Source organism: Pipra filicauda, unplaced genomic scaffold, assembly GCF_003945595.2.
Source record: "Pipra filicauda isolate LSUMZ 115617 unplaced genomic scaffold, ASM394559v2 scaffold526_size363937_pilon, whole genome shotgun sequence".
Lineage (NCBI taxonomy): Eukaryota > Metazoa > Chordata > Aves > Passeriformes > Pipridae > Pipra > Pipra filicauda.
Genome location: NW_024104672.1, coordinates 164164 through 186303, shown reverse-complemented (window position 1 = coordinate 186303; position 22140 = coordinate 164164). Strand labels below are relative to the sequence as shown.

The window sequence follows — 22140 nt, the reverse complement described above, 5'->3', positions numbered from 1 at the left end:
AAATGACCTTGTACTTATAAGGTCTTCAATGCCTTTCCCCTGATACCTTGGAATACATCTATTCCATGAGTTCCTGACCACCCCTCATACCAAGTTCCACCCTCCATCTTTGCTCTGGGCACCCTAGGAAGAACAGGGCATTCGCACCTGAAAAGCAAGGACCTGTTCACCTAATACAGAACAAAGAGATAGTATTGCCCTAATATTGTATTGATCAGAAGGTTGGAAAACGGCTGTACCTGGTGGGGTAAGGCTGGAAGTAGCAGGCAATACAGCACTACATTATAACAAGAAGCTGTGTCTCTTAGGCACCTACCAATAATACCAATAATAATATGTCTATTATGCCAAGTAGATTTTTACCACAATGATTTCTGTTTGAGAAGAAAAAAAGTATCAAGGATTGGCAGGGAGAGATGGGTGGAAGCAGGTGGCAACACATTATTTACTTCATTGTGGAGTTTGTGATTTGATTTAAGGATGGTCAAAACAATAAGTAAAGAGGGAACATTCAATAATAAATTAGCTCTTTCCTATGAAGCATATTCCGAAACTCAACAATATTTATATTTAATTTAAAAGCCAACAATAACAGCTTTCGTTTAAGTCTTACATGCAGGAATATTGAATGGCTGTCTTAGATGCCTTTCTAGAAGCCTTCTACAGGAGCTACTGTATGTGTAAGTCATAAATTTCAACACAGTGCAAGGAGACATAAAATGATATATACACCTATACAATAAACATTTTGGGAAGAATAGCAAGAGCCTACCTTGAGTACACCCCTGACCTATAACGTGCAAAACATTTATGTTTAATAGATAAAAAACTGTTTCAGTTGATACATATGGTGGCATAACCTTGAATAAACACAGAAAAAACCAATGCAATTTACAGAACCGGGAATCACACAATATCTGAGGTTGAACAAGAGCTCTGGATACCATCAAGTCCACCCACTCCATGCAGAGCAAGAGCAACTAAAGTAGGTAGCTCTGGACTGTGTCCAGATGTTTTTTGAATACCTGCAAGGATAGATACTGTACAGTCTCTCTGGGCAACATTTTCCAGTATTTGATGACCCTTACAGCAAATATATATTTTTTTTTTCTCTGTGCAGGAATTTCCTGTACTTGAGTTTGTGCCTATTGCCTCTTGTCCTGTCACTGAGCACCACTGAGAAAAGCCTTGCTCCAACTTCTTCACTCATTCCCACAAGGCATTTATACACATTTAAAAGATTTCCCTGAGACTTTACCTCAGGATGCAGAGTGCCAGCTCTCCTCACATGACAAGTATCTTCAACCCCTTCATCTTCATGGCCCTTTGCTGCACTTGCTCCAGTGTGTCCATGTCTTTTTTGTATTAACCTCATGAAAGTATCCTAATGATATGTTTCTCCTGCCACAGAGAGGTACGGAAGCACCTAGAGTTTCTAAATGCAAAGACTGGAAGTTCTGGATGGTGAAACTGCAGCTTTTAAAAATCTTGATCACATTGCTTCTTCCTTCTGAAGAGGTAGGCTAACTCTGAAGCACCCCATTTGTATCACTCAAATTTACTTTATAGTGTAAACGTTTCACAGGCATGCCAGCAATTCAAAGAGCAATTTATGTTTCACTACCACACAGTCAACATCAGTTACACACAAACAATGAAAATAGAATAAGCAATCTGAAAAACAGCAAGAAGCCTACTTCTGAATTAGTCACACAGTGTTCTGCTAGATTGCATTTTGCTTTGGAGAACTCAGGGGAAAAAAACAGCAAATCAGTGTACTACAGTTTAAGAATTGCTTATACATCTGCAGGTATATAGGGGTATATACAAACACGACTGTGGGTTTTTGATAGTCAGCAACCGGAAGGTCATGAAGCCCAACAGCTGGGATTCCTTGCTAGAGATCACAAAATTGAAAGAGGAATTGGAAAGGAGAGAACAATTTGCAGACTTTGGAGATGGCTCCTCTCAAGCGTGAGGGAAAGGTATCCATTCAAGGAAGATCTAATGAGCTCCCCAAGAAAGTGGGCCACTGCAGATGAAGGTATCCAGTACTTGACAAAATTAGCAGTGCTGGAAATCATCTATAGTAACCTAAGAAGGGATGACTACCCCAAAGATCCAGAGGTTGTTCCTTGCACAATGGCCATGTGGACGAAGGTGGTTCAAAGCACCCCTGCATCATATTCCACCAGCCTGGTAACAACATATTACTCAAAGATGGATCCACCTGTAGAGGTGATGTTCTCCTGGCTCTGAAATGTAGAAGAAACTCTGGGCACTTCCTCATTCCCACAGGCCAGCACCTCATCTCTCAGGGGCAGACCAAGAGATCAGTCCCCTCCTGCCCCAGTCAGAGGGAAAGGAAGCCCCAAGCACAGGCCATGTGGTGAACTCTGGTTCTTTCTGTGTGACCAGGGGGGAGACATGAAGAAGTGGGATGGTGAACCCACCTCTACGCTGGAAGCCTGAGTACATGAATTAAGAGGGAAGAGAATTGTTAAGAAGCTGTCCATGTAGTTGCTGCAGAGACCCAAGAAAGAAATCAGTAACCTCTCAGACATCAAAGGACTGAGATCAACTCCTTTGATCCTGGTGAGGGGACCTCTGGTCTGGCATCACAAAGGTCAGACAGTGAATACTCTGACCAGGAACAGAAATAGGAGGTCCCTGCCTTTGGCCAGGAGAAGGAAAGGGATGATTGGGCCTAGTGGACTGGGTGGATTCGATGGCCTGGCACACTGGATCCACAGAGGTAATAGCTTTGGTGGATACTGGTGCACAGCGCACACTGATGTCATCGAGGCACAGAAGTGCAGAACCATCTGGATCTCTGAAGTGACAGGGGGATGACAGGACTTTTCTATTAGAGGCTGAAGTGAGTTTAACAGGGGACGAGTGGGAAAAACACACCATTGTGAATGGCCCAGAGACCCCTTGTATCCTTGGCATCTCCTCCTCAGGAGGAGATACTTCAGAGATCCAAAAGGGTATCGATGGGCTTTTGGTGTAGCTACCATGACTACAGAGAAGATCAAACAATTATCTACCCTGCCTGGCCTCTCAAAAGATCCTTTCATCATGGAATTGCTGCAAGCTGAAGACCAACAAGTGCCAATTTCCACCAGAACAGTGCACCAACAGCAATATTGCACCGAGACTCCATAATTCCCATCCATGAGCTCATTCCTCGACTGGAAAAACAAGGAATGATCAGCAGGACCTGCTCACACTTTAACAGCCCCATATGGCCAGTGCAGAAGTCTAATGGGGAGTGAAGGTTGACAGTGGACTATCATGGTCTGAATGAAGTCACGCCACCACTGAGAGCTGCTGTGCCAGACCCGTTGGAAGGTCAGTATGAGCTGGAGTCAAAGGCAGCCGAATGGTACGCCACTACTGATATCGCCAATGCATTTTCCTCCATTCCTCTGGCAACAGAATGCAGGTCACAGTTTGCCTTCACCTGGAGGGGTGTCCAGTATACCTGGAATCGACTGCCCCAGGGGTGGAAACACAGTCTGCCATGGACTGATCCAGACTGCACTGGAACAGGGGGGAGCTCCAGAGCACCTGCAATATATTGATGATATCATTGTGTGGAGCGGGCAAGACAGCAGAAGAAGTTTTTGAGAAAGGGAGGAAAATAATCCAAATTCTTCTCAAAGCTGGTCTTGCCATAAAACAAAGTAAGGTAAAGGGACCTGAACAGGAGATCCAGTTCTTGGGAATAAAATGGCAGGATGGACGCCATCATGTGCCCATGGATGTAGTGAACAAAACAGCATCTATGTCTCCACCGGCTAAGAAGGAAACACAAGCTTTCCTAGTCCTTATGGGTTTCTGGTAAATGCACATTCCAGGTTATAGTCAGCTTGTGAGCCCCCTCTGTCGAGTAACCTGGACGAAGAACCATTTTGAGTGGGGGCTTGAGCAACAACAGGCCTTTGAGCAGATCAAACAGGAGATAGCCCGTGCAGTAGCTCTGGGGCCTGTTCGAACAGGAGCAGCTGTGCAAAATATCCTCTACACGGCAGCTGGGGAGCATGGTTTCACCTGGAGGCACTGGCAGAGAACACCAGCAGAAACCTGAGGTTGACCATTAGGGTTTTGGAGCTGGGGTTATCAAGGATCAGAAGCCCACTACACACCAACTGAAAAGGAGATATTAGCAGCCTATGAGGGGCTTCGAGTCGTCTCAGAAGTTGTTGTGACAGAAGCATGCCTCCGGTTGGCACCGTGTTTGCCCGTGCTGCACTGGATGTTCAAAGAGAACATCCCCTCAACACATCATGTAATCAGTGCTACATGGAGTAAGTGGGTAGTTTTGATCACACAGTGAGTCCAAACGGGAAAACCCAATTTCCTGGGAATCCTGGAGGAGATTATCTACTGGCCAGAAGGCAGAGATTTTGGAGCATTGCCTGAAGAGGTGACTTGTGCCCAAGAGGCAACACCATATAATGAGTTACCAGAAAATAAAAGAGGCAATGCCCTACTTACTGATGGATCTTGCCATGTGGTAGGAAACCATCGGAGGTGGAAAGGTGCTGTGTGGAGTCCCACACGATGGGTCACTGAAGCTGCTGAAGGAGAGGGCGAGTCAAGCCAGTTTGCAGAAGTGAAAGCCATCCAACTAGCCCTAGAGATAGCCGAATGAGAAAAGTGGCCTGTACTGTACCTCCATACAGACTCCTGGATGGTGGCTAGCGCCCTATAGGGGTGGCTAGAGCGATGGAAGAAGGCCAGTTGGCAACGCAGGGGTAAAGCCATCTGGGCTGCTGCATTGTGGCAGGACATCGCTGCATGAGTGGAACACATGACGCTGAAGGTGCGTCATGTCGATGTTCACATGCCCAAAAGTTGTGCGACTGAAGAACACCAGAACAATAAGCAGGTGGATAAGGCTGCCAAGGTTGGAATAGCCCAGGTAGACTTGGACTGGGAGCAGAAGGGCAAGCTATTTACAGCCTGATGGGCCCATGAAACACCAGGACATCTAGAGAGATGCAACATACAGATGGGCTCATGATCACGGGGTGGATCTGACCATGGAGGCCATCACACAGGTTATTCATGAATGTGAAATGTGTGCGGCAATTGAGCGAGCCATGCGAGTAGAATCTCCCTGGAATAGAGGCAGTGGCTGGGTTTCCAATATCGTGAGGCCTGGCAAACTGACTACATTGGACCAGTGCCACGAACATGCCAAGGCAAGAGCAACATACTCACCATGGTGGAAGCAACAGCTGGCTGGCTGGAAACATATCCTGTAAACCAGGCCACTGTTCAAAACACCATCTTGGGCCTGCCCATCAGGTTGCTGTACCTCATCCCCATGCATGATCTGGCAAGCAGAAAAGCTGCTTTCTCATTGTCTCCTCTCTCATAGTTCTTCCTTACATCCCTATTCAGATGGGGGTGATCAATAATTTCTTTTTTAAAAGGCCACATGTGAAACTGCCTAAGACTTGGTAGCTTTGCAAGCCTTTTAGTAACATGGAAAAGAAAAACTTCCATATACATAATGCAGGTTCTCATAAGTCCACTTATCCTTCTTTAAAGAGAAATCATATCTTCCCAGCATCGGTGGTCTTACCAGACCTCCCCTAATGTGTAACTTATTAGAGAACGATCTAGCTTAAATAATGTATTTAATATGTATTTCTAGTATTTTAAGGAAAAGAAAATGAAAACTGAGTTAATAGAAAACAAGCAAAGGGAAAACATTAAATAATTCAAAATGTCATGTAGATTATCTTATTTTTAAAGGGTTAAAACTGAGCACTGAAGGGAACTTCTCAAAAGAAATCCTAGTTACATATTGAATGCTTTCATGTACATGAGTTTCACCACAGAGTGACACCAACGAACAATAATAAAATGAAAGATTTTTAAATTGTAAACAACCTGAGTGCAGAAAGAATTGATATCATGTAAAGGGCTGTTGTTGCTTTGTTCACTTCTGAGTTACACCAGCTGAGAATCAGACCCAGAAAGCTGCAACAGGTGTAGGTTTACTTTACTGCAAGTAAAAGTGCTAATTGGAGCAAAGAAATGCAGGGCTAAGAGAAAGAACTAGATAAGAGCTAATAGCCCACTGAGAGCATTACCTTTATCTTTTCTCACCTGTATCAGCTCTGGGAAAGCAATCAGAAGAACTGAAAGACTACCTTATCTTCACTGATTTGAGAAAGCTTTTGCAAACTTAGCCTCAGACATTGCATAAGCTTCGAAGAATGATTTTCTACAAAAGACCCTTTCCCACCTGAGGAACAGATTTCTGTAATGTGCTCTGCATGGGGCAGCATCGGAATGTCAGCAATTTGCTTGTATACACATTGGCAGCCCACTTACACTGCAATGTTTCTCATGGACATCACATATATCATTTTGCTCTAAAACTTGTAACAGTCACCTAATACCATTTTAGATAACTTATTCTACATTGTAAAAGCCTTAAGGGACTTCTCTATCCAACAGGTCACCTCCTATTCCTGAGGTACCACAACTCAGAACAGATGAGATACTGGAACTGGCAAACTCCCAACTACAACTTTAGCCTTGGCTTTTATTAGGGGGCTGAGCAGACTTAGTATAAAGCACATCCTAGTCTTAGCCCAGGTACACAAAACCCAAAGAATCCATAATATTTTTCTTGAAATTGTTTAATCCAATTAATTTAAAGAACTATCAAAATTAAAAGGTAACACAGAGTGCATGTATCTCGCATTCCAAACATTTTCACTAACTTTACTATGCTCATTTATTTTATTATAATATGTAGCTTAATTATTAGTACTAAATATATTGCATTATTATTGTATTATTACAGGCCTGCTAACTAAATATTTAATTAATAAATATTAATAAGAAATAACAGTTGAAACAAATTCAGGTTATTCATTTTTTTTAAAGAGCAGTTGAAATGAAACCTGAAGGTTACTTGGAGTTACTCTATTTCAACCTTGTGGCTTTTTGATGTATTTTAATTTTCTTATAGTGGAATTTCCCATGAAGTAGGAATAATCCATTATATCTACCCATGGAGTCTTAAAAACATATCTAGGTGTATTAAATGTAATTTGCAAATATTCAGCTTCCTGATACCTGTGAACAGCTCCGCTTCTGAGGGTAACTTTTCCTGTAACCATTTCAAGAATATGATCCCAGTGATTCAGTGTTTTCCTGGGAATGAGGAGGCGCACTGCAGGGCTAATAAGGTCTCCGTTAGCAACCAGGCTGAAACAAAGCAAAGTAAAATAAATTGGAGGAGCACTTTAAACAAAACTCACCTGAAATGAACACACCACCACCACCTCTGAAATGGCAGTTCACTAACTGAAAATGCTACTTACAAAATAGTGTAGGGCTCCTGGAGTGGCTTTCGAAACCGTGCTGACACAGTGATTCTACTGTGAGTAACTGGCTTGACCTGCAAGAACAAAAGAGAATTAGAAATTACTCAGTCATAAAATGTTTGCCCTGACCATCACCACCAAGTGGGACAGCATGTCTGCAGAAAAAAGTTCCTGTCCTTAAAACATGCATTTTATTCTAGTGCAGCTTCACCTTCCACAGAGCATACATAATTACTGCTGCAGGTTTATGTACATGATGAATAACAACCACAGCACAGCACATCACAGTGCGCCATGGCATAACATGTATTTTTCACTGAGAGGTCAGAATTGTATGGACACCTTTGGTGACTTCTCAGCTGTTGTCCTAGAGACCCCAAGAAATACTCCCAAACACTGTTCTTGCTCCCTTAGTCCTTACTGCTTATAACCGTGGTGCAGGCAATTAAACTATCTTCTCTTTTTAACAGTAAATGCCACCTCTAGATCTCTCTGCTATTATAATAAGTACTTTTGCTCTTGTACAGGTCTTTACATCCAAATCCATCGGTAATTTATAAAGGTTGCTGAACACTCCGCTCATTTTACGGCAATGACTCAAAAGTGAGGTGAACCGCAGAATTTTAGAGGTCAGAACAAGACATAGGCTACTTAATTCCCAAGCATTATTCCCTGTACTCTTTTGAACAGACACTGCATTGAGATCAACATTAATGTCAGAACAGAAAGTTTAAAAAAAATAAAAGAATAACCAAATCATTAGGAAGATTTTTTTAATTCTTTATCAAATCAAAATAAGGTGTTAAACCCAAACAAACATTCAGAAGTTATAGTACCTGCGTTAACAAGTTGGCTACATTTCTAAAAACAATACCATAAAAGTTTAAAGGACTAAGTAGCCAGCATGCACAGAGACATGCTTTCAAATAGACGTACAAAGTTTATTTAAACTGGCAATGTTCCAGTCACTGTGTAAAGCAGTCTAGTGACATGATATGTTGCAGTTTTATCACACTCTGTGCTAAATTAACCAGTACTTCTCATTTAATTTATGAGAAGTGGTCTGAACTCCAGTGCTTTAAGTCACACAAATTCATTTAGTACTGACAAGATTGCTTTCCAGATCTTTCTCTTGTATACACTGGAAAAAGCAAGAGGTGCTCAACCCACTGGATATTCCAAACTGGCTAAAAATTATTATTAAAATAATCAAATCTGACTTCCCACATAACCCAAAGAACCTCACACAGAAAATTCTGCACCAAGCACATAAATTATGGAGCTAGAATAGCTCTCTTAGGAGAAAAGGGACAACAAAACAAAAACAATACTGGCATTCCTTGGTGTATAATCACTTCAAGTAAAACACAGCAACAGGTAAATCCGTTGAAAAAAATCTGTTCTCAGCGTCTGCTAAGAAGTGCGTTCATTCTGAATTCAACTCTCTTCAGCTTCTTACCTTTCTCAAAGGCCCTTGTAAGCCATGTAGCCCTCTCAAACCTCTGTTTGACTCAGAGGATGTTTGGTCATCACAGTATAAGAAAGACATGAAGCTATTAGAGAGTGTCCAAAGGAGGGTGAAAATGGTGAAGGGCCTTAAGGGGAAGCCGTATGAGGAGCGGCTGAGGTCACTTGGTCTGTTCAGTCTGAAGAAGAGGAGTCTGAGGGAAGACCTCATTGCAGTTACAACTTCCTCACGAGGGGAAGAGAAGGAGCAGACACTCATCTCTTCCCTGTGGTGACCACTGACAGAACCTGAGGGAATGCTCAAAGCTGTGTCAGGGGAGGTTTAGGTTGGATATTAGAAAGAGGTTCTTCACCCAAAGGGTGGTTGGGCACTGGAAGAGGCTCCCCAGGGAAGTGGTCACAGCACCGAGCCTGACAGAGTTCAAGAAGCATTTGGGTGATACTCTTGGGTGCATGGTGTGACTCTTGGAGATGATCCTGTGCAGGGCTAAGGGTTGGACTCGATGATCCCTGTGGGTCCCTTCCAACTCAGCATACTCTGTGATTCTGTGACGTGAAAGCCTACACCGGTCATGATGAAGGCAGGCAGAATTAGCCTTTGCACAGCAAAGTGACTAAACAGAAGCAGTCAGCAGCAGGGTGATTTGAAACTCAATGCAAAGGGATATTTTGGCCAGAGATTTCTACAAGAGGAGAGACAGCAAGAAAGATGTTACTGCTGCATTGTGCCAGCAGTGCTTGTAGACCAGACTAGGAAGAAGACTGCAAGAACAGCTGGGGACCTTCCCTTTATGCAAGCAATTTACTAGGCAGTGTATTTACTCCTTAAGATGTATTTTGTCTTGGTATAAAGAAATTTTGTACTGGAATGTACATAAGCTATGCATTAATGCCTAACATAATTGCAACTCACAGTCTTGCTGTTAATTCCAGTGTGCCCCGAAGCAGGTGGAAGATTCACTCTGGAATACTACTGGCTTGGAAAGAGAGTAAGAGGTTGTTATTATACAGCTCCTTGGGGAAGGCAAAGACATTTTTTGAGACTGCCAAATAACTTATGAGCTCAGCAAGAGCAGAAACATTTGAAGCACATTCTTCAAAACGTAACTGGTCGTTTATGTCACCAAAATTTGAAATAAAAATTTATTGAAGAAAAGGAAAATAGAGCTTAAACTGCATCATCTGAAAACATTTCTATTGCTGCTGTAAGCCATTAAGGGTTATTTTCTCAATGTAAGCATATAATAGAGATCTTCAGAATACAGAAAAAAATAAAGGTAACTTTCTAAAGGGTATGCTACTGAAGGTTGAGGCAATATTGGTTTACTACCATAGCATCCCATCCTAATATTTAGGCTCCAAATGCAAGTTGCATCCAAAAGGGGAGTTAGTTAATTTTGCATACCTTTACACCTTCCTGTGTAGTTGGCAGGTTGCCAAGGTAATCCCCTATAAGGTATTCAATGTATAAATAGTAAAGATTTATATCTCTTTTTCTAAAAGTTGATTCCCCATCCATTCCTGATGCTAACCCACACTGGTGATACCTATGCTCAAACTCTCCCACAGCCTCTCCAAAAAGTCTATCAAACTAAGTTCCCTGATGCAATCTACAATACTCAGGTTTCAATGCTCCACATTTTACTGGAACTAGCTAGAAAGCATTTGCTAACCACAAGGGAGCCCTTTAGGATAGCCCCAAGTGTGCCCAATTACTTAGTTGTTCCTGCAAGCTGATGAAACCATTTTAGCTAGGCTCCTCAGAAGGCCATCATGTTATTGCACGCAACCCCATCGCCAGGCCCCTGAGAAAACAAACAACCTGACAGATGCTAAGAGCTCATTCATTATTCAAAGAATTGTATTTCTGCCAATAGTAGATATTACGGCATCAGATTGCAAGTTTATCTTTTGGGTTGCTCTCTCTGAGTCAATAATATTTCTTAAAGTAAGGCCTGTTCTTAAACAAGCAAACTGCAGGGGATTGTTAAGATGGGACCAGCTTGGGCAGAGACTATTTGTCTTTTCTACCTAAACGTGCCCTAAACCAGAACAAAATATAAACTTGCATTGTTTCTCTAAGTCTGTTTAAATCAATCATGAAAAGAATATGTTACTGTAATATTAGATTTGTTAAAGTAACACCACTAAAATCAATGTATTGAAACACTAAGATGACTATGACCATTTGGGATTGTTCAGCCTGGAGAAGAAAAGGTTTCAGGGTGACCTAACTGTGGCCTTTCAGTAACTGATGGGAGCCTACAAGAAAGATGGAGGGAGACTTTACAAGAGCATGTAATGACAAGACAAGGGGGAATGGCTTCAAACTGAGAGTAGGTTTAGATCAGACATTAGGAAGAAATTCTTTACTGTGAGGGTGGTGAGGCACTGGAACAATGTCCAGAGAAGTTGCAGATTGCCTAGATGCTCTATCCCTGGAAGTGTTCAAGACCAGGTTGGACAGAGGTTTGAGCGACCTGGCCTAGAGAAAGGGGGGCTGGAATTACAAGATCTTTACAGTCCTTTTCAACCCACGCCATTCTACTATTCTAAGAAGTGTTTTGCACAGTGCATTAACAAGATCTGTTTCTGGGTGCTTGGAATAGAGTAGTCCAGACTAAATTAAGCAGATGCTGGACCTTGGTGGCAAAATCTCTGAAAACTCTTTTGCCACACCTGACATGGACAGCAGGGGCAAGCATACTATGGTGTCCACATGCTCTTAGACACAGGCTTAGGCTATCACTGTTTCTCTGGAAGAGGAGAAAGACCTAATGTCTTTGGGACAGCTTGCCTCTCAAAGGCATGTTTTACACCTGCTCTGCTTCAGGGGCCAAAAGAAAGATATGAACTCTTTATGTTCGTGCAGTACACAGGGACATGCTGGTGCTGCAAATGAGTGAGAAAAAAGGAGAAAATAAATATATATTATTAATGAAAGTTAAAAACACAACAAAACCAAACAGACAGAGGGAAGTGCCTGCATCTGGGGTGCTGCAAATGAGGTGCGTACAACACCTTTAATTTTGAAGCTGGCAAGCATGCAGACATGCAAGCAACTACAACATGGTATAATATGGTGTACCACAATGCACAAGAGATAAATCTTACAGATGTCCAATGTATGTTCTGGTTACAGTATAGTATATTAAGCTCTCAGGGTACAACAATGAAAAAATTCAGCACAAGCAACTCTATCCCGCTCTGAAGCCATGTTTAATAAAAATCACACTGCACCATGATTAAAAAAATAAAAAGGGGGGGAGGAAGGGGAAAACACCATCTCCATACTATACACCTTTCCTCTACTTAACCTGACTGTCCTGTTCATGGAGTTTAGAATAACTTCTGTCTCATCAATGTTATGGTTATGGTTATGAAAAGTAAGGCACATAACTTCAATATACAGAAGCATACCTTAAGAAAAGACCAATTGCTCAGCCACTGTAAATCAATCTAGTTCCTTTGAAGTATATGAAGTTACAAACAACCATCCCAGTGGAAGACCCAGTCCAGGGTTTAATTAAAGAATACATCATTCTGCTCCTTATTTCGTTTGTAGGAGTACCATAGTGCTGCAGTGTCTGGAATAGCCTGACCCCTCGGGCACTGCAGAGTTACATATTAACAACAAAGTGGTCTTGGGTCAAAGTTTGTGCTGACATTAAGAGACCAGCATCACTAGCCCCCTAGACCCTTTATTTTCTTTTAATTTCACCAGCCATGTTCTCAGCTGATGTAAATCAGCACTTTCCCATTTACGTCAGCAACTGTAAGCACATTTACATTAATCAATGGTCTGGCCCCATTGTGATTTTATCTTTAAATTTTGTACATTTTCAGTTTGTTTGAAAAGACTCATTCAAGGGCAGCTTCCATTTCCTACTGACAAATGTTGCCAACAATTTCTAATTTGTGATGAGATACTTATCTGAGGTATTACATGACAACATACAGCAGCAATACAAGGTATTCAGAGGAGGAAGGAGAAAGCACTGTGTCTGTTGAAACTCATAGGAAACTTTCAGTAAGCTGGAGGCAATTAATCAAACGAGAATTTGCAAGGCAACAAGAGTTAAACACTGTTGGAAATACACCAGGGGATCACAGACTCAAAACCACCATCATTTTTATTTTTCTATTCTATAATAATTTGTTATTTCCCACAGTGCCTCTTACGCTAACAGCAGTGTGGATTTTCCTTGCTTCAGAGAGGAGTTACAATCTGTGAAATGACTTTGCAAAGCACCTTGCAGAGTCTGGGAAAAACAAAATATCTAAACTCAACACAGGCTGAGTTCTGGGAGTGGGCATCAATCTGTAGTGTTTGACAACGCCGTAAACACTTGAACTTCAAAATACATTCTACAGAGTCTCTTAGAACCCAAATTTCATCTTCAGTCATAATACACTGGTGTTTAATTTGTGCCACTGAATGTTAGCTCTGGGTGTCTCCTAACATCTCTGAAAATACAAAGAAAAGATACACATCAGCATCCAACTGAGACATGTTAAAAAAATCCACACCTTCACAGCTGCTTTTTAGCAACATGCTATATATTTTTCCCTTATACTATATGCTAAATATATACAGAATGTAACAAACACAGACAAAACACTTAGCAAACACATACAACACATTGCACTATCTACTTTAGGTACTTACATCTTCCACTGTTGACTGTTGGCAAAAAAACCCCACAAAACTAAATGATCAGCAGCCAAACCACTACCTCAGGTACACTGTCATATGTACACATATGAAAAACAGTTTTTGTAAGAAAATAATTTTGAATTAGTCTTTGCATATCCACACATGTATACAATATGTGTATTCATACATATATACAACAATTTAATAAAATTTTCATTTAAAAAAATTCTGTTATGTTTATGTTCAGCTGACCACTTGAAAATAAATTAGAGCAATAAGTTTTTTAAAGCTATTACAGCACAGGAAACATCTCTTTCATAGAAACAGAACTTTTTTTTAAATGGGCATTTTTATACACATTGACAAAAGATTTGGAGTCAAACTCATTAAATAACTAAAAACATGCTACTCCTTTTTAGAACTCTATGGATGGCCTTGCTTATGCATTACTTCTAACTTCAAGAAGTTTTGCATTTGGAAGAGAACATTACATATATGCCATTAAAGGGAAATCATCATTGAGAACGGCTGGTTTGAACTGGTTTGAAATACACAGATAAAAAATAATGCACTTCACTTCTTTCTTCAGAAATGTGTTAACCAGTAAAAGGTCAAAAACATAACTCCTAAGGTGGAGATGTATCAAAATTATGTGTTTGTTTTGGTTGGTGTGAACCTATTTGCCAATCCCCATGCATAAAGTTTTTGCTACATTATACTTTTCACTCTTACTATTCAAATACAGAGTGGAAAGTGGGACAGACTCAGAAAACTCCCAACCTCCTGTTGGCTTCTTGGGACTTGCAAGAGGCATGTAACACTTCAGAGAGTCAATTCTTGTATATAAGAAAAGTATACAGTTCATGAATTAGCATTTTAACTGTTCTCTGAACATGCCAGGCTGCATATTTAGTTTCTAAAAAGCTAAATTTTATGCACTTGAGAATAGGTTCAAATAGAAATGTGCCATTGTTAGCTTTTCTTTTCCTTCCAGTTCATATTGAACAATTAGATACATGATAAATACACTTAATAATAATAAAATATAATAATAATAAAAGGACTTTCACAGGCTGCCATGAAGACACAGGTCAGTTATCCACAGCTAAGAAATGGAGTGACTATCTGATTTATTTCCTTTCCTTACCAAAAGTGCCCCCCCATCAAAGTGGGAAACCAAACAACTGCATGATTTACAGGTTTACATGTATTTACAGTGTCATACTGGACAGCAGCAAAAAAAAAACCAAAACAGTCAAAAACCATAATGTGTCTGAGTCCAATGCTCTGTGCTGGTTTGATTTGTAAGGTTTAAGAGCTGGTCTTTCTTATTGCCATTAATATAGTCCTGGGCGCAATGAACATCTCACTCATTACTCACGTCATTTTATAACTAACCTTTTGAAGCTTTAAATATTTCAACACAATGTCACATTCCAAATTTATCAGCTCATGCAGTGAGCCATGGCCTTGCCAGTTTGTTACAATGGCCTGTTTGTTAATCAATGTGCCCAAGAAAATTGAGAACAAATATTTGCATTTCCCCAGGGTAGAACCGGGGTCAAAAGAACCAAAACCCCATCGATACACACCATCACCATCCTGTGATGTGAAAGAAAGGAATGTTCAAGGTTCAGTGATCAAAACCAAATTAGAACAATAAGTTTTCTAAAGCTATTACAACACAGGAAACACCTTATCTGTTTCATAGAAACATGACTTTTTTTAAATGAACATTTTATACACATTGACTAAAGTTGAGAAGTCAAACTCACTGAGGTGTTTGGTCAGTACAAAACCATTTCAGTTATCCTACACAGTAATTAACCTGGATAATCTACATTTTCCTGGCTACTTTGCACTCCTAGATGGTACACTGGATAGTACAAAACAGCCTTGAGTAAGAGACTACTAGGCCTTTCTACTGGTTGAGGATATAAAGCACCACTCAAACTGCTATTACCTGAGTGTATTCCCAAGCTTACATAAATAGGCCACAACACTACAGCTGCACACAAACTTCTCAGCCCACATAAAGCAGAGAGGAGCTGATAATGAACTATGCCAGAAGAAACAGTCATGTACTGATTCAGAAGCCTTCTAGACTGCAAAGCTCCTAAAAAATTCACAAAGTGTTTAAAGCCAACCTGTTCACCACTGAGGTAAATCACCCTCTTTTCCAGCCATGGCAAGTGAAATGGAGTTCATATTCCCTGTGCACCTGGCAGGAAGTCTACCTCATCTAGTTAAGCCCCGGAATCTGCCATAATTTTTGGGCATTGGACTAGGAGCCAGATCTTCAGCCGGGATAAGGCAGACAATGGCATGGCTTTCTCTGCCCAGGCACTGTGCAGTGCTCCCAAATAGATCACGTTTGTGTTGCTTCTGGATCCCACAAATAGCTCCTATTTTTTCTCTGAGTTGCATGACACTATACCTACACTGCTTACAACACACAATGATGGCATCAATAACACAGATTTTATTTAAGCAAAATAGATCCTGATACTCATTTCTGACACTGACATTATACTGCCAATTCTGACCAGTCTTGCCTCTCATGATTTGTGTATTTTCCCCAAATTCCTCAGACCCATTTAAACCAATAAGAAGTCTCTGGCCTTCATGGCTCATCATTAAAAGCTTCAGTACTGGCACCTCTTCCCTTCCTCCCAGTCTCCTCACAGGCCAGAAAGAGCAGCTACCCTACAGAACAGGTACCCTACAGAAGGCAGACGATAATCAAGGAAGAGATCAACTTTCATGCTCCAGATCAAACTCGATCCAGACCATTAAATTCTCCAGTGGCATGAACCAAAGCCTCTACAAGTCTTTCTGCTGCCCAAAAATCCACTAAATCCATCTGTAAGCATGTTGCTAATCAAAATACTCAAAATTGCACAGTTCAGGTATACAGAATGGAATAAAGAGAAATTTTATGCATTCATGGGTCCAATTAGGAAAAAAGGACACATCTTATCTTCTAACTGGATGTCTGGTCAGTTCTTCTCCAATTCCTCCTGAACACTCAGGAAGAGTATTTGTTTTGCATGTCTTGTTGTGCTAATTATGTTACCAGGATACTAAACACAAAACAATGACACAGAAAATTTAACTATTAAAGATGTTGCTCATGAGATTGAAGATGTATATCACATTCTTTAATCTTTAATCTTTGCATTTTGATAGACTTATTCCCTAAAATATACTTACAGTAAAATCATTAAATAATTTAGCATCAGAAAATGAGAAAATTTTTACTTAGTCTGTGACACCAGCAGTAGAGAAATCAAACTAGTCAGATCTGGAGTAGCAACAGGGTTTACTTCTGCATATTGGCAATGAAGTAGCAAGAGGGTTTAGTTTTCCACACTGGCAAAGGAATATGAAGAGGAACCTCCATACACAATTTGTTTCCAGACATACAGAATTTTGTATTTAGCAATTTAGGATAGCACAAATCATGTTTGTTTCTTTTTAATTCTGAGGAAAGAAGATGGAAAGAACATGTTGTAAAGCTGTAATCTGCACATGCTGGGATAATCTCTAATTATCTATTCAGTCACTTTTATAATACTATCTCCTGTACAGAGAAAATACTGATTTCTAATTGACAGTTAAATATTAAAGTGAATCAAGAGTCTACTCATTGAAAAATGATAAGATTTTTCTTATGACTACACATGCATGTTGTCAGATACGATAAATGCCAGTATTGAAAAAAAAATAATTATAAATGCTGTCATTTTTCATGAGAATGTACTGGGGGAAAAAAAATAGGTTAGAGACAAGGTATATCCAGTATAAATATACCAAAATAATTTGTGAAATCAAGAAACGTTATAAACTTCCAAAATTCTATTTTTACAGATAAGTCCAATCATATTACTTCTGACAGATGAGTGGTGACTCCACTGTCTAGCAAAAAAGGATGCAGAAAAACAGTTGCCACAAATGGTACTAGAATAATTTAATTTTGAAATATGGAAGAACAGAGGAAAACACAGGAATTGTAGCTCCTCAAAATACTTTTATAGCAACATCTTAGATGCTTTTGTGGAAAAATCCTGATGCTGAGTTCACGTCTACCAAGTTTCAAACACTGTATTTTACACCTCACGTTCCCCTGTCATGGTGCTTGCCTCTTCTGTCAGCACTGGACAACTAGGGCACCTTTCCTGGCCCAGGATCTCACCAAGAACACAGTGGCCAACTGACCTATACTGTGATCTGCTTATTAATCATGTCTGGTCCACCAGACCCTGCACCAGGAGTGCTACTAAGTGTAGCTGGAGACCACCAGTAGAAGACACATTGTGCCAGTCGCAGTTTCACTCCACAGTCACACTTCATCCCAGGAACAGACACATTCCGTGAAGCTCCCTAGCCAGCAAAAGTGTACACTCTATGTCCTAGCCCAAGTCTATGTCATCCAGAATGCGACCAATGTGAGGACTGACAGGCACTGGATCAGAAAAAGAAATTTAAAATTTTCAAAATGTTCAAACATTTATTCAAATCCGTGTAATTATTAAGTGTTTTGAGGAACCTTTACTAATCCTCTAAAGAATCATTAGTAAAAATACTGATTATTCCATTCTACAAATCCTTCTACAAGTGTGACCACGCGTAAACCACATGATAAAAGAAGAAGCTGCAATTGAAAAAGGGTTATGGAACAATAAAAGAAGTTTATGTAAAACAATGAAAAAAGTGATTAATCACTGGAAAAATGTTACATATTAATGTGACACACAACTACTACATGTGAGGCAACAGAACTGCAGAAGGGTACCCAGGCTGAACATTGGTAGAACCTGGAGCTGGAAATGTAAAACAAGACCTGGTGGGTAGTGGGCAGAGAGTCTCTACTGCATCCCTCACACCAGGGCCCCTGGCATGCATCACTCCATCTGACAGTCCAAGAGCCACATACAACCATTTGTCATGCTAAATGACAGCACTCTGGAATGAACCCACCACTCAAAGAATGGGGTAAAGTGACCCTTGCTTCAACCAGTCACTTGGCCTGCAATCAGACAGCTCTGACACCAGTTTTCATGCCTACTGCTCTACAGTGTCCCCAGTTGATGGGTAATAATGTTATAAACACACTGAAAGTAGGCAAAGGTAATAAAATTGTGGACCAAGATGTTTTCATGGCTTAAACATCACAGAAAACAGTGGTAAACCTAAGGAAAGGAGTTTACGTCATCCTTACTTCTTGTATAGTTTAGGGCTTATTCTTGATGTGGCTTACACAGAGTAAAACATATAAGTAAAGTTTTCTTAAATAACTTTATAAACGCTTTTCTAGTAAAAAAGTTGGTTAAAAAATCCAAGTGCAACACAAATGACTGAATCTTGAGCAATATAAAAAATACTTGTGTCAGAGATTGCCAAACAATCACTTTGTCCCAGAAGTCCAGGAGAAAAAGTGAAGTGCAGACAAAAAACCTCAATGTTTTTAGTACCAAAGAAGATCCATCTGCTATCAACCAAGGGCAAATCTGTGTCCACAGTCAATAGAGCAGCTTACTGCAGGCCTGCTGTAGACTTTTGATAACAGATGCTGTTTCATACAGACACTTCCTTTTTTCTCTCGGTTGCAAGAGACTGGTTTCGCAATATTAAAATACATCTGCTTTTGTTAGGCACCTGTAATTCTTGTTTTTACAATAAGACATGCCAAAGTTCATTTAATACAGTGTTCAAAACACTGCTGGTCATAAGAAGCCAAAGAAGAAAGGAGGTTTCAGCTGAACACATTTTTGCGAAGCAAAGAGAGTTTAAAACAAATAGCTGCCTACAGGATTTGCAAATACAAAAGCTCAATCAATTCTTCAGCAGCTTATCCAGCCCCAGTGGCAAGTAAAATTCAGCTTTTTGAGTGCACAGGGAGAGATCATCTAGATCAGAGAGCTCCTAGAGAAATATAAATGTCCATATTTTACACATTAAAATCGGAAAATTAACATGCAGTATCTTTTAAAAACAACTAAGCTTATAATAAACAAATGGTAATTCTGTTGGTCCATATTTTCTCAAGAGATTAATTGTTAGATTCCTCAAGCACATCATCTCACTAGCACACATAACGTGTATTTGTACTTGCAGATCATCTTTGATACAAAAGGGATCTCTCTTGCAAAAAAAGCAGCTCAGTTTCCAAAAGAAGTGATGGATGGAAAGACACCTGAGAAATAGTTTGTTATAAAGCTTTAGCTTGGGTCAGGATGAAATCTTCTTGCTGTTTTTCCTACCAGTAACACAACTGTTAAAATTTTGAGATCTATTATTACAGCATGATGGCTCTGTCAGAGGATTTACACCATATTTTGAACAGCAATTTTCTCTTGCTTAATTTTAGTTTGACAGATATTTTGTAGTTATATGCAAATTTAAAGTAATTGAGATGCTGCCTTCAAAGAACAACATTAAAGTGCTCCCAAAAACAGATGTCAAGCATTTGGCAGTTTAACTAACAGAAAAGAAAACACACAGCTGTATACAAATACACAATTTACAGCTGCTGCATGAAGTTTTCTTCCTTTTGACTCCCTTTACACTAACCAGAATTGGAAGTAGATATTTGTAATCGTTTTAGTGGAGAAAAACCCGTACTGAGAAACACTCATCAGACAGGAAGTGCCAAATTAAATGTGCTTCATACAACCAGGACTGATACCCTTGTATCTAAGCATGTAGCTAAGCAGCTCTTGCTGAGTTTGCAGGACTAAGACATTTCTTTCTTCAGCCATGTTGTCATTCACACATACACTCATTTTATTGTTCTTCTAATGAAATGAACAGGGAGGATTTTATTTTTGAAAATCAATTTAAAATAATGTCTTATAAAAGCAAAATACTTTTGAGGGCTTGTATACAAGAATGCTACAAGACTCCACGGAAAACTATGATTTTTTTTTTGTTGTTTGCTGATGCAAATCCAGCAGAATCAAAGAGAATACTGCTGCCCCTCCTGGTGCTAAAACAGATCTAGGTTTTTGATTTCTAAGTGAATGCCTGAAAAAAAAAATAAAGACAGAACTTGCAGCCTCATATAATTTTAACATAATATATTTAGGCATTCAAAATTCTGTTACTAGCCCCTTGGAATTTCATTCCTAGGACTAAATTATTAGGACATGAAAACAATTAGTAAGTTATATATAAGCTCACATAAAAATCTGTAGACTATTACTATTTTCATCTCATTTTTATGGACTCCTCTCCCCAAATAAATCAATCACAAAGTTAAACTCCACACAGGAGCTAAGTTCTCCACAGGGAGACAGTGGAGATTACAAACATAAGTCAAATAGGAAGAAGAAAGCTGAGATAATGGATGGTTTCTACTGTGTTACTTCAAAGCCCTGAGAGATGGTTGAAAGTGGTAAGATAATACACAATAAGCACTGATTCCAAAAGAAATAATAGAAGCCTCTTTTACCAAACATGCAACTTTAAGTAAAAAAACCTCACAACTTCTACAACTACTTCTCCAACAGACTTTCTGTTACATCAAGAATCTTCTAAGGTTTTTCAGCAAAATAATTAGCCTTAAAACTAGCCTTAAAGTAGTTGTACACATAACTAGCAGTATCAGGAGATTTTGTCAAGAGTCTACCACAAAGACAACTACCTTCTCAGCAAAGGGCACATGGAATTAGTCACACCATACACTATTAAGGGAAGTCACACATAATAGTCAGGGCAAACCACTGCATTTTCAGATATAATTAGAAGCAATTTCCTCAAGTTCTTTTTCAGCTATGCAAATATTCAGTTATTCAGAAAAAAAAGAGTAAACACTGGTCATTCATCCTAAGAGGGGTTTTTTTTGGTTCAGAACTATGTTTTATGTGTTGAAGATTCAAGTAAGTGCAATACTGCTACAAACATTTTAACTCTTCCCTCCCTGCCCACCCCCAATTATAATCTCTTACTTAAATCACTGCTTGTTTTGCTGTCTGTGTACCCAGCAAGTAACTATTTTCAGCAAAATTCAGAAAACTTGACCAGAGGAGGCTCAGGACTGGAATAAGAAAAAATTCTGGAGGTCAAAACCCAAAAGCTTAGATAATGCGTATGTGAAAGTGTGTTGCTCAGTTTTGTATGCACGTCAGCAACAGAGTATAACCCTGCTGCCTCACCAGTGTTTAAATAACTTTTTCTATTTTTAAAAATTCGTCTCTTTCCTTTGTAAAAAAGACCCAAAACAACACAGAGACATTCATGGCTACACAAAACAAACAAAACCATCACTACAATGTTCTGCCCAATTGTGTAAATAAACAAACTGGAAAAAATCCATCAGCATACTGTAGTAGTATATTAAATCTCCAGCTTGAATTTGATCTTCCTGTTGAGTGTGCCCATTTAAAAAAAATAGCAGTTACAAAGTTATGCTCAATTATAAAATGCAGGTGTTGTATTTCATAGCCTCTGAATAAGAAGTATGTGAGTATCACAGTAAATGTCATTAGGGTAATTTTGAGGGTTCATATAGTACAAGGTGTCCTACTGCCTGAAGACACCCACCATGGAAACCGCTAAATTGCTGGAAATGTGGCATAACAGCAAAAGGCAAAAAAAAGTGAAAAACAAGTGAGCTGATGCTTCTTTTCAGGCAGAAGCTGTAATTCAAATGTT

At 39.7% G+C, this 22140-nt stretch overlaps 1 protein-coding gene across 1 annotated transcript in view; it reads right to left on the bottom strand.

The window, feature by feature from the left end:
* Window positions 1-22140, bottom strand: part of DCDC2 (doublecortin domain containing 2) — a 60066-nt gene that overhangs the window by 34366 nt on the left and 3560 nt on the right. The window contains exons 3-4 of the mRNA XM_027734149.2: window positions 7359-7435; window positions 7111-7242 (exon numbers count right to left, since the gene is read on the bottom strand). Coding sequence (XP_027589950.2) covers window positions 7111-7242; window positions 7359-7435 — 209 coding nt within the window. The remainder of the gene's footprint in view (window positions 1-7110; window positions 7243-7358; window positions 7436-22140) is intronic.